The following is a 12,401-nucleotide window of genomic DNA, read 5'->3' on the forward strand; positions in this document are numbered from 1 at the left end:
GGGAATTCCCACAGTATATAAGAAGTGGCGGGACACAAAGAGAAGACACAGCAAGGAGGAGCACATTCTCTTCCCACACTGCCTTTACCCTGGAGATGGTCAGATCCCCCTCACCAACCCCAGCTCCCCCTCCTCCCTGACTTCCCTCCACTTCCATCTCCCTCATTGTAGGCTGATTTAATTAAAAATACCCAGCAGCACCACCCTGGACCTCACCCGCCAGGGTGGGACCTCTAGCTGTGGCACAGGGAGACATTGTCATTTACTGCTTGTAGACACACACACACACACACAAACACAAACATGTACATTCTAGCCTACATTTTCCCATTGCGGAAGATAATCCATTCACGACAAGCATGATGCATTGACCTGACAGAATAACATTTCAAACTTCGCTAGGCTATCAAAAAACACTTTGCTGTTTAGAGGGCCCTCTCTTATGAAGTGTGTTCAAAGCTTTTTTTAATCAATGCAAATTAATATTACATTTTCCTTATTCTACCCATTGATCACACGTCACGGCGACCATCAAGTCAACCGTACATGAGACTTATCTAAACATAAATCAACATAATTAATCTGCCCATCGTCCATCCTAGAAGCACAAGCCTCGTTTGACAGTTCTTGGATAATGTCTAATGAATGTGGATTGAGACAATGGCAATTAATTTTGTGACGATCTTGCCATTTGGAAAGGGCGGGTATTTTGTTTTAGGGGGTGGGAAGGAGCCAAATCGCAGACATGTTGCCACGGTGATAAGGTACTCCCTGCCGCCGTCGGGTCTCGGACAAGCAGGGAGCCATGGAGACTGGATAGTGACAGACAAAGTGACAAGTCCACAAGGATGGTAGGTCAACCTTGAGCTCAATTCCTCAAACTTCCATAGGGATGTCAGGCACTTAATGTAACGTGCGTCAGCCAATGACACAGTAAACCGATGAGAATGAGCGCGGATGGCGTCTGGCCATTGCTAACTTCCGTTCGGTACAGCTTTTGATAGTTGAAGTTCGCATGATCTTCGCAACGTTTCGACACACTTCCATTGTAGGAGATCATTAAATATTGCAACTATCTTTACTTTGCTAATGTTGGGATGGAGCTTATGCCGTTGCACTGCACTAAAACTAACTGGGGTCCCTAATTCAGTTCCCTGCTGTTTAGGGTCAGGAGTCTGATCAAACTCAATGTCAGTGTGCCCATTGTGTACATGGCACTAGTGTAAGTTATAGGAATCTCCATAGTGACAAGGAAAGGGAGACAGAGTGGCGGCATGGAATACTCAGCACAATTCAGGACTGCATACTGCGTACATGTACTTTTGACATTGATTCTACAGTAGAACCTGGATAGCTGCCAACTCGTCTTGTACATACCACTGTTCATCAAGGTAAACAATAATTCTCTCACTGAGTTCACTATTAATCCTGTTTAAAAAAAAAAAAAAAGCGTGCATCTTGCTAAATATCGGCTAGGTATATTAACAGCGATTAGGTAGTCTTTGCACTGCAGTTTTTAAAACTTTGAAACATTTGTCCAGATGAGTTACTTAAATCCATGTTTTTAAAGTAATTAATCGGAACTGCAGAATGAAATATGATCTGATATGATATGAAATATGATCTATAACGATCGCATGACTAAACACTGGATTATTATCATGGTAGTTATCTAATCTGGATGATCCTTTCAAGGATTCTTTCGCTCGTTTACGCAGAAACAGACTCAGTGTCGCCCCTTTAGGGACAGACAAGAGATCCAGCTGCAGCTTTGTAATACAAGCGTGTCACCTAGTGGATGGATGAAGTGATAATGTGTTAATGTAGAATTCATGTCGTGCAATGTCAAAATGTTGGGATTGTATCTATCTATCTAAAGTATTGCTATTATCAAAGTAATCAATTATAATATTATATAACAATAATTATAATATTAATGAAAAGCTAAAAATCCAATAGCCTATATTAAGAAGGGTCGGAGTATGTGCACGCACTGCTGTCTTTTAAAACATTTCTCAAAATTATTTTAATAACCCAAATTCAAGCGCATACAGTAAACATTCGTATATTTTATATACTTCTTACTTTCTATTTTAAATAATCCGACCTGTAAAATCGTGACGGTTAATATGTATAACGCTGATTTACAATTAAAGAGAAAAGCGGCCGTGTAGCTATTGGCTCAAAGGCGGAAATGACGCACGGTCAGTTGGTGGCGGGAATGTGCTATTTGCTTTTTTCAGAATTTACCGCACTGTCATTTTTCAACGGATACGCATTTAAACCTGAAATGTGTTGTTAAATTAACCGTCAAGCCACGGTTCGGCGTTGTCTGTGTTTATCAGATATCGGTTGGGTTGTGAGGCTGTCCTGAAGCTTTTATTATCGAACATAATCCAGTGCGTGAGCATCGCCGGCGGATGTACCGTGAGACCGCGTGAGACAGGATTCTCCTAAAGGAAAGAAACTGACATTGAAATGAGCTTTTTCGACCTAGACCGGTTCCGTTTCCAGAGAGATAACGCAGCAGACAGTCACTGTAAATCGTCGAATGGATCCAGCTCGGATAAGGAAAACAAACGGGGTGTGTAAAAACTGCCATTTCTCAACCGGGGCTTTGTTCAGCTTTCATAATGTTCTCACGTTTCTCATAACCTGATGTGCTTTCTACCTGCGGTTTTGTTGATTTAAAAGCGAGTTTGTGTTGTACTATAGCTGTAGTGTTAAGCCCGTTTCCAGCTTCTTAGTGTGGATGGCCACTGGGAAGTGTGCTGTATATCAAAATGTCTTGATTCAGTCTTGAAATTTCTGTTTCCAGCCCACCAAAGAAAGACAGATGGTCGATGTTCATCAGGGAAGGCGTCAAGACATGCATTAGAGGATGTCTCTGCAGATGACAAAGTTGTCAGGATGGGCAAGTAAGCGAGACTTTGACACAGTGTGCCTTCTCTTGGCCACATTTTTTATTCCACAGTTTTTCTGGAGATTTCAAGCTTGCTGACTGCATTATGAGAGTTAACTATTTCAGTGTTCACTATCTAGTCTGTAACATGCCGTTACTTCACAGGGATGCAACATCAGAGTCCAAGCACCAGATAAGCAAAGACATGGAGGACAAAATCATTAATCTAATGGAAATATTCCCTCAGAAGAGCAAGAAAGATCTACTGGAGGTAATGAGCACCTCATTAATGCAACAATATCAGCTTAATTGGTGAATATTGTGAAATTGAGCCTTTTCTTTCACTTTATATTGTAACAGGTAGTTGAAAGAACCAGCACACTGGAGGGAGCTGTAGCACACTGTTTGATGATTTATGGAGATGATGGTGAGGAGTGTTTTATTATTTGCATGGACAAATATATATTAGTCAGTCACAGCATTCTGCTGTCAGACATCTTTGTTCCAATTTTTTTAATGCAACGCTTTTGTGTGAATGAATTGTATGATGGTTTGTAATTTAGAGGCTATATGTTAACTTACTCGAGTCAAAACTGTTTTATATGCAGATTCAGGCAGACAGAAAGGCAAAGCAGGGCATAGTGAAGACCATAACGATCAACCAAAGAAGAGGAGAAAAACTATGGTGAGAGCCATTTGAATCAATGTTTTAAACCCAACATCTTAATTTGGTGAACTCCGTTTTAAACGGCTGTTGGCTCTGAATTAGCATTCAGAATCTGAAAAGGATGAGGAAGATGATTCTGATGAAGAGGACGAGAGCCAGGAGCCAAGCAGAGAGAGACAGGAGTCTCTGTTAAAGAAGCTGAAGAGGAAACTGCCTGATATTGAAAAAGAGGTAGGCTTAATTGATTTTAAAGTTATATTGATGTAAAAGCATTGCATCTTTCTGGAAGTCGTAGAGTCTCTCACAGTGAATAAGTTCGTCTGGCCATATGCTAAAAGTGCTAGCTTGGATCATTAAATCCAATTACACCAGTAGCATTGCGTTGAAAAATGACCAGAGAGTTCAGATTTTGTTTTTTGTTTTTAAGTATACTCTCATACCGGCTAGAATCAAGGTAGTTTGCTGCCATACCAGAAAGGTCAAGTTTTAAATAGGAAAAATATTGAAACTCTTTGGTCATTTTTGAATGCGATGCCACTGGTCTAATTGGATTCAATGTACGCTAAGCTATGCTAAAAGTGCTAATGCCAGACCTGGAGATCAGCCAAATGGATTCAAAAATGGTAAACCTCAACTTATTAGTTCTGGAGTTGGAGAATGAGATGAGCCCATTTCGAAAAACTAAAATTGAACCTTTTAAGCTTCTTCAATTTCTCTAATAGGTGCTGAGGGATGTCCTGAGAGAGCATGACTGGGACTATGAGAATGCCCTGGGTTCACTGCTTGTGTTTTCTTCACCAGGTTATTATTATTATTATTATTATTATTATTATTAGCTACAGGTGAAGGTTTAGTCTACATAGTAATTTTAGTTTAAGAGTGAACTGGCTTTAAGCTATCAGTTTTATCACTTTAAATTCAGATTCAAGTTCACCAGAAGATCAGAGAAAACAAAAGTCAAAATCATCTCACTCCAGGGGAAAAACAGATAAGAACTCTCAAAAGCCTAACAGCTCGTCTAGGCTGTCGGAATGGCTGATGGCGGCACCGTCTCCTGTGCCAAAAAAGCCTAGTGTGTCTACTCCAAAAACACAAAAGTCAACAGTCATCAAAAACACATCCTTTAAAAGGAAGAGGGACAGTGAGTTTCCGTTAAATGACATTAGTGCCTCTGAGGATGAAGAGGAAATTGACAGTGATGCTGAGAGTATCTCTGATGATCTGGAATCGGAGGATGAAGACAGCATCTCAGGCAATCTCCAGGAAAAGATCATTCAGTTTCTTCAAGAATCCTCCCTAGATGAGCTTGCTCTAATTTCTGGATGCTCAATCAAAAAAGCCCAGAAGATCATTTCGCTGAGGCCTTTCAACACTTGGAAAGATGTGGTAAGAATCTAATCTGCACAGTCTGCGCTGACATGTTAATTGTCACTCTGAATTATGTTGTTATGGTTGAATGAATTCTGAAGTGCTCAAAGGGGATTAGTTCTGTTGGCTGTGAAGGCAGTGATTCATATTTGGCAGGTTTGTATTCATGCCCGTAGACAGATTGGGCACAGTTGTATCTAATTGTTTAAATGAGGTGTTAAAATCGGTCACACAGTTTGAAATGTTTTGCTAACAAAATGGGAAAATGACAAACCATTCTATGCACTGTATTCACGGGACATTATCGCTAGACAAGGCAGGTGAACCATGCTCACAAGCCCTAATTAGTAGAAAGTGTACTATTTAGCTATGTTAACCATTCAAAGTGGAACTCCTAATTCTGTTTCTAATGCTTTCAGAAAGAGCAGTTCTTCAAGGATAATGGCCTGTCTATAGATCTGGTACATGGCTGCAAGGTTGTGCTTAAGGAGCGACAGGTGGTTAGAGAGCTTATGGCAAGATGTGAGAAGATTGCACAGAAGATGACTAAAGATGTTACGCAGGTCATAGAAGCAGGCATGGGCTCCATCAAGCAGCCCAAAGTCCTCAGCAGCAAGTGAGTTTATGTATTTTTGTTGTACAAACCTGGGATATACAGTTATGCAGGGTTTTTTTTTTTTTCAACTTGCTTTTGACTTGTCTTAGTTTCAAACTGCAGCCATATCAGCTGATTGGTTTGAAGTGGCTGATTCTTCTGCACCAGCACAACCTGAGTGGCATCCTGGCAGATGAAATGGTGAGTCACTGTCATATTGAGTTTAAAGGCGTGAAATCCAAGAAGGTTACCGACTCCCCTAAAGCAAAAGCCTATTATCACAGATATTGGTTATAAGCGATATGATCTCTCCACAGGGGCTGGGTAAGACTATTCAGGCTATCTCTTTCCTGGCTCATTTGTATGAAAAAGGAATCAAAGGCCCTCATCTTATTACCGTACCCTCGTCCACACTGGGTAAGAGACACTTATTTCAGTAAGTGTGTAGCATATAAACGTGTCCCTCTAGTGTTGCATGAGATGATGCATTTCTCTGTTTGCAGATAATTGGGTTCGCGAGCTGGGTCTTTGGTGTCCCAGTCTTAAAGTTCTTATTTACTATGGTAAGTTACTTTTTAGGCAAGCAAGAATTAAACATTTTTTTTTTTTCCTTGTTTTAGAACCCAGTGAAAAATAATACAAAATTTCACTAAATTCTTTTGTTTCTATTTGTAGGGTCTGTAGAAGACCGCAGATATTTGCGACAAGATATCCTCAGTGGCTTAGTTGAATTCAACATCATAGTATCCACGTAAGTTTTACAGTGAATATATACTTATATATTGTCTTACTGACTGTTTTTACAAAAGTCACTTGTATTCAGTGGTGTTAACGCTTTCCTTTCCTTTTCTGCTTTCATCCAAATTAGTTACAATCTTACAATAGGGAACGACCATGACCGCAGTCTGTTCCGCAAGCTGAGGCTGAAGTATGCTGTGTTTGATGAGGGCCACATGCTGAAAAATATGAACTCTCTACGCTACCGCCACCTCATGGCCATCAATGTCAGTACTAGTGTTCTGTGTCGTTAACAATGTTGCAAATAAGATATGCTGTTCACTGCCATTCTGTCTTAGTTTGGGAAGTGCTCAATGAAAAGAAGGGTAGTAAAGTTGTGCATTTCTGTATCTCTCGGTTGTTCGTGTCAGGCTGAGCACAGATTGTTGCTGACAGGAACACCTTTACAGAACAACCTGCTGGAGCTCATGTCCCTCCTGAACTTCATCATGCCCTCCATGTTCTCCAGCAGCACCTCACAGATCTCCAAAATGTTTTCTACGGTACAGACAGTGCATATATTACTTCCTGTTCTAATACTTTGTGCCATCTCTCAAATGTATCTGAGAATACTGTAATCGTTATATACGTAGATAGAATGATCTCACTTTCTGCCTATCTGCTTGGTTTTTTAGAGGTCATCAGAGGAAGAAAGCAGTTTTCACAAGGAAAGAATTGCACATGCCAGACTTATCATGAAGCCATTCATTCTGAGACGAGTCAAGAGTGAGGTAGATGCTTTTTTTGTGTGTAATTATGATCTGATCATTACTAAGAAAGTCTTTATTGTCTTTATCAGATATTGTTCCATCAAGTCAATCTACATTCAATCCTCTTTAGTGAAAGTTCTTATATCGCCACTTATATATTATATTTTTGCCCACCCTGATTGTCGCTTTGAAAATGTCATTCTAGGTGTTGAAACAGCTTCCACCAAAAGTGGAAAACATAGAAATGTGTCCCATGAGTGATGCCCAGCAGAAGCTGTATAACAGACTTTTCAAAAGACTCAAGAAGGCTCCAAATGGAGAGAGTATGGGCTATTTTTTAATATTGTGTTCAGATTTGTCTGACATTATCCAGGGTCTGTCAAGAAAATGTTTTATTTATTTTTTAAATGGGAATGTTAAACTCTTCTTCTAACTGTTTGTCACACAATTCCTATCTACTCCTTTGTCCTCAGAGCGGGAGCTTTGCAATGTAATGATGCAGCTGAGAAAGATGGCTAATCACCCGTTGCTGCACCGTCAGTACTACACCACTGACAAATTGGCTGCCATGAGTAAAGCAATGCTTAAGGTGAGGACTACCAGATTAATGTGTAAAGCAGGCTGAATAATAAATATTGAACTGTGCTTTTAAAAACAAAATAATTCATCACGAATCCAGCCCAGGGAACTTGTTTGTACTGTAAATTAAAGTGAAATGTACTCCCCCTGCAGTGGTTCTAAACCTCTTATGAGTTTCTTCTCCCTCTGTTGAACACACAAGAATATTTTTTTGAAGAATGAGAGTTAACAAATAGTTTCTAATCCTTATTGACATCACTTCGGTTCACATTTTCTTCCCCACCATATATGTAGTCAATGACCAGCTACTGTTAAGTTATCATTCTTCAAAAAATAAAAACATAGCATCAACAAAAGAAACTTGCACAAGTAATAACGCAGGGGGAGTAAATGAAGCCATATAAGCACTGCTGTATTGCATACCGTTGTTGAGATGACATGGTTCTGCTTATCAGGAGCCGACACATTTTGACGCGGACCCTGCACTGATCAAGGAGGACATGGAAGTGATGTCTGATTTTGAGCTGCATAATTTATGTAAACAGTACAGCTCCATCAACAGTTTTCAGCTGGAGAAAAAGCTCCTCTTAGACTCTGGGAAGTTTGCACTTTTAACCAAAGTACTCACCAGGCTCAAAGAAAAGGTTTGTCATGATTCAGTTTGACAGTCTACTCACGTGTCATTTTGCATTTAGTTTGCGTTTTATCTTTGATTTGTGTTTTAAAATAACTTTTTTTTTTTTTTTTTTTTTTTTTTTTTTTCCTCAAGGGTGATCGGGTTGTCCTTTTCAGTCAGTTTACCATGGTCCTGGACATTGTGGAGATTCTGCTCAAACACCTGGACCATCAGTTTGTTCGACTGGATGGTTCTACTCCCATGACAGAGAGGTGAACATGACTTATTACCTCCTTCAGTAGCTCATGTCACTTTGTTAGTACTCCACTCACCAGTTCACATTTTATATTTAGAACTGACTGTCCTTACTGTCACTTTACAAGTAATGCAATGCAATTGACCAGTCGTTCAAACAGTACTTTTTTCATGATCCACTGTATTCACATGTTAAAAAAAACCTGCATGTTTTCTTGAATTTTGAACAACTAAACGGATTCAGGAAGCTGCCTGAACAAATCTAATTTCACCCACTCTGCTTCTTTAGGATTGGTCTCATCGACAAATACAATACAAACCCTGAAATCTTTGTGTTCCTTCTGTCGACCCGGGCTGGGGGACAGGGAATCAACCTCGCCTCTGCAAACACAGTGATACTGCACGACATTGACTGCAATCCATTCAATGATAAACAGGCAGAGGACCGCTGTCATCGAATGGGGCAAACCAGGTTAATAGAAGCATAATTAACTTTGAGATCACCGTAAGGAAGGAAATCTGGTTCATGATAATGCATTTGCTTCACAGGACAGTGCAGGTGATAAAGCTCATCAGCAGAGACTCGATTGAAGCCTGCATGCTCCGTGTGGGACAGGAGAAGCTCAAACTGGAACAGGACATGACCGCTGAAGGAGGTGAGTGTCCACACAACATCTATCAAACCTATCAAATTATACATTTTTGGTGGTTTCTTTATCTGACTTTTCACTATATATTAATGGCTTTAATTATTTTGTTTAGAAGAGGACGGTGCTATGACTGAACAAATGGCAGAGCTGCTCAAAGTCTCACTGGGTCTTTGAAACTTGAAAAGTGGTAGTTGCCTGTGCATTTCCCTCCACTCCAGTGCAAACGCGGCAACTTGAAACTGATTTAATGTGGTTTAGGTAAGGATGAGCACTTCTTTTTCCCCATTGTCAGTTTTTAAATGCACACTAATCTTGGACCAATGTTCTGGCAGTAGAGGAGGTTGTGTTACTCAGGAATCGCCTGAAATACTTGTCAATGATCCACACTGGAGATCTGTGTCATATGTGCTATTTGAAAGACTGAAACTTACCCAGATCAGTTTAGCCCACACAGGACTGGTGAGTTAGTTCCAAATTTGAGACCTTAAAGACTAAAGGCACTGTTGCAAACAGCTGGTTGTACTTGTACTGTAAGTTTTCTTGTTTAATGTGTTATTGTGTTGTTTTCTAAATAAAGTAAGTTCCTTAAAATAGTTTTTTTGTGTTTTTGATTGCTTAGTTTTTTAATTGATGATGTGTAAGTTAACAAATGGAGGAAAAAAGGAATTAATGTCATCAGTAGTCGCCCAAGTACTGTTTCAAAGCATTTTTTTTTCTTGTTTATATAGACAGACCCTCAATTTTGGCCGAGGGAGAAAATCTACTTAAGGCTGCTCTATAGACCACAATGCAACACAATTGTGGCGTCTTCACAGATTGTTTCATTTATCCCCACCCCAAACAACTATATATATATATATATATATATATATATATATATATATATATATATATATATATATATATATATATATATATATATAATCTCTTGTATAGCCAAGATAATCTTAAGCTTAATTTCAGTAAATTTATGCCTGATCATGTTGAAATAAATCGGTCATTACATGCTGATCATGATACTGATGCTGCTGGGTAATGAATTCATATCTGCATGTGATGTTGTGAACGAGTCAATCAGTCAAAACAAAAATATAATGTTGTATATGCATGTATATTTATTGTTTATTGAATGCTAGATTGTTCACAGACGTATTATTCTGGCCTCCCACTGCATGACGCAATATTACCTTAGTTGTATTTTGTAACAGACATGCACAGTTGGAACAGCGTTGGCATCTGTGTGATGTAAGGTGATAATTGGTGTATACGTTCTCCTATATCTGTCGCAATATAAATTTAGCAGGATACCCAGGGCTAGGTTTACACCTATCGCCATTTCTAGCGGCCATAGTCAGGCTAGGGGAACCCATATTATTGTTAAAAAACCCTCATAAAGTGACATTTTCATGACATGGGACCTTTTTTAAAAAAAATAAATAAAAAAAAACTGCGAGAAGCACTGACGCTACCTGGACTAACATGGACTCGCTAAGTAGTGTGTCCCATAAGGTAAGAAAATCTAAATGCACACTTATAGTAATACATCTGACTATATCTGGAAAATTAGCAGTCAAATTAAATTAATGGTAATAATTAAAATAATTTGTAAGTATGCTCTTACAACCAAAACCTCTCTACCTACTAGTTATCTTTAACCTACAATATCTAAATGCTTAATGGCCTCCATTCAGACATCACTTGTTTAAAACCTTTAGTTTGTCCTTGCAATCCAACATACATTCTTAATTAGAAGTTAGCATTCTCTGGAAGCTATTACTGTGTGAGCCGTAAACATGATGCTACTGTAGTTCTAGACTAAATGTCATTAATTCTCTAAAAAAAGAAGTCTAGTCTTTATCTAAATGAATTAAAACAGTGAAATGCAACCTTTGACACAAACCTGTAATAATTAAATCTTAAATAACACAAATGTATCTAATCCCATTTCATTAACCAATGTCTTTGATCCAGTTCCACCATACTAAGAAAAAATTACTTTAGATAGCTTAATTGTGCTTCCGTTTTATTTTATTGCTGAATAGTGTAAAACTTTCTCCTCCTGCATTCTACTGTACACACGTGAATTCTTCTGTTAGCCTAAGATTTTTTTTTCATTAGTTTTTGCTCCGAAATGGCTTTTTATTTCATATAAAACTAACAAAGTCAAGAAAGCAACCCAATACATTACTTTCCATAAAAAGTAAAAAGTAATATAATTATAGTTTTTCGGGAGTAATGCAATATTGCAATATATTTCTTTTAAAAGTAACTTTCCCCAACTGACTGTATTAAAAAAAAAAAAATCAACAGAAGTAAAATCAACAGAATTAATCATGTATAAGCAGTGGCTTTGATTGCATACACACAGGAAAATAAAATTCCTCAACAATTGCATCACTAAGTAGAAAACATAAAAGATGATTTGAGAATTAAGTGGTTTAATTGCTGTTCTACCTTGTTCTCTCTAACGCCCAACACTTGTTCTAAAGCTTGTGATACCCTCCGCTTTCTCTTCGCCTTTTTTTCATTATGAATATGCTTCCTGCAACCAGAATGATTACACTGACAGCTACACCAGCCTTTTCCTCTCCAGACATCTGTGAAGATATTTCATAAAGCTCATAATTTTGGGAGAGTTTGCTTAAGTTAAGTTTGCCCGTCGTCTCTAAATCTCAGACTGGTGAATTTAATATAAATCTTAACCTCATTGAGGAACTTAATGCAAGGGATAATCAAGTGATTGATAGTTGTTCAGATCTGTTTAATTGCAAATATTGCTTTAACTTGAGATTTTTACATTCTCGTTCTCTTCAGCTCATTCTTTTCTCACTTTCTCTCTTCCTGAAACTCGCGTGAATGTGTTTATGTGTCTTATATTGAAAAGAGAAGTATCTTAAGCTAATCTTTTAAACTGCCAATCTTGTTACTTTTCTAATTAATAGTGTTTTCATTATAGTTTAATTACAATAAGATTTTATATCTAGTGCAGAGTGGATGTTACACAGCTTGTTCAGTGAATTGCTGACCGACTCCGTGATCAGCCGTGAAACAATGATTCTGTTCAAATTACCCGTAAAATCATAAATAATTGTTGTTTGAATTCCTGTAGCTAATTTGCTACACAACTAGTATGCAATTTACATATTAAGACTACTGTTGGAAATGGCAAATGTAAATAATATAATTTCATTTTCCAGAGGTCAGGGGGCCGTGGCAGAGCAGGGATCAACCCTAGCCCCCCAATACTGTAAAAGTATTTGTTTAAATGTATAGCAGAGTTAT

The 12,401-nt window shown here is 38.4% G+C and overlaps 1 protein-coding gene across 2 annotated transcripts; it reads left to right on the forward strand.

Annotated features, from left to right (window-relative positions):
• The first annotated feature begins 2,189 nt into the window (after nt 1-2,189).
• Nucleotides 2,190-9,712, forward strand: smarcad1a (SWI/SNF-related, matrix-associated actin-dependent regulator of chromatin, subfamily a, containing DEAD/H box 1 a). 2 transcript variants are annotated; one of them, XR_006251595.1, is made up of 24 exons: nt 2,190-2,584; nt 2,819-2,918; nt 3,068-3,173; nt 3,263-3,329; nt 3,511-3,587; nt 3,672-3,800; nt 4,292-4,370; nt 4,492-4,955; nt 5,357-5,553; nt 5,643-5,733; nt 5,850-5,949; nt 6,036-6,095; nt 6,208-6,283; nt 6,401-6,536; nt 6,681-6,812; nt 6,945-7,040; nt 7,225-7,342; nt 7,493-7,608; nt 8,054-8,242; nt 8,368-8,486; nt 8,759-8,941; nt 9,019-9,125; nt 9,232-9,377; nt 9,452-9,712. XR_006251595.1 is itself a non-coding variant. In XM_043246689.1 (23 exons), the coding sequence occupies exons 1-23, from the start codon at nt 2,479-2,481 to the stop codon at nt 9,291-9,293; spliced, it is 2,910 nt and encodes a 969-aa protein (XP_043102624.1). In that variant the 5' UTR covers nt 2,190-2,478; the 3' UTR covers nt 9,294-9,712. The 2 variants fall into 2 exon arrangements, 1 of the variants encoding a protein (XP_043102624.1); XM_043246689.1 differs by having other exon boundaries at nt 9,232-9,712.
• The last annotated feature ends 2,689 nt before the right edge of the window (nt 9,713-12,401 follow it).

This window comes from Puntigrus tetrazona, chromosome 8 (genome assembly GCF_018831695.1).
Source record: "Puntigrus tetrazona isolate hp1 chromosome 8, ASM1883169v1, whole genome shotgun sequence".
In the NCBI taxonomy this organism is placed as follows: domain Eukaryota; kingdom Metazoa; phylum Chordata; class Actinopteri; order Cypriniformes; family Cyprinidae; genus Puntigrus; species Puntigrus tetrazona.

Coding starts and splice junctions, on each gene's coding strand:
- smarcad1a (XM_043246689.1), top strand. CDS start 2,479: ATGAGCTTTTTCGACCTAGACCGGTTCCGTTTCCAGAGAGATAACGCA. Junction 2,585..2,818: donor GGATAAGGAAAACAAACGGG/GTGTGTAAAAAC, acceptor TTCTGTTTCCAG/CCCACCAAAGAAAGACAGAT. Junction 7,041..7,224: donor TGAGACGAGTCAAGAGTGAG/GTAGATGCTTTT, acceptor ATGTCATTCTAG/GTGTTGAAACAGCTTCCACC.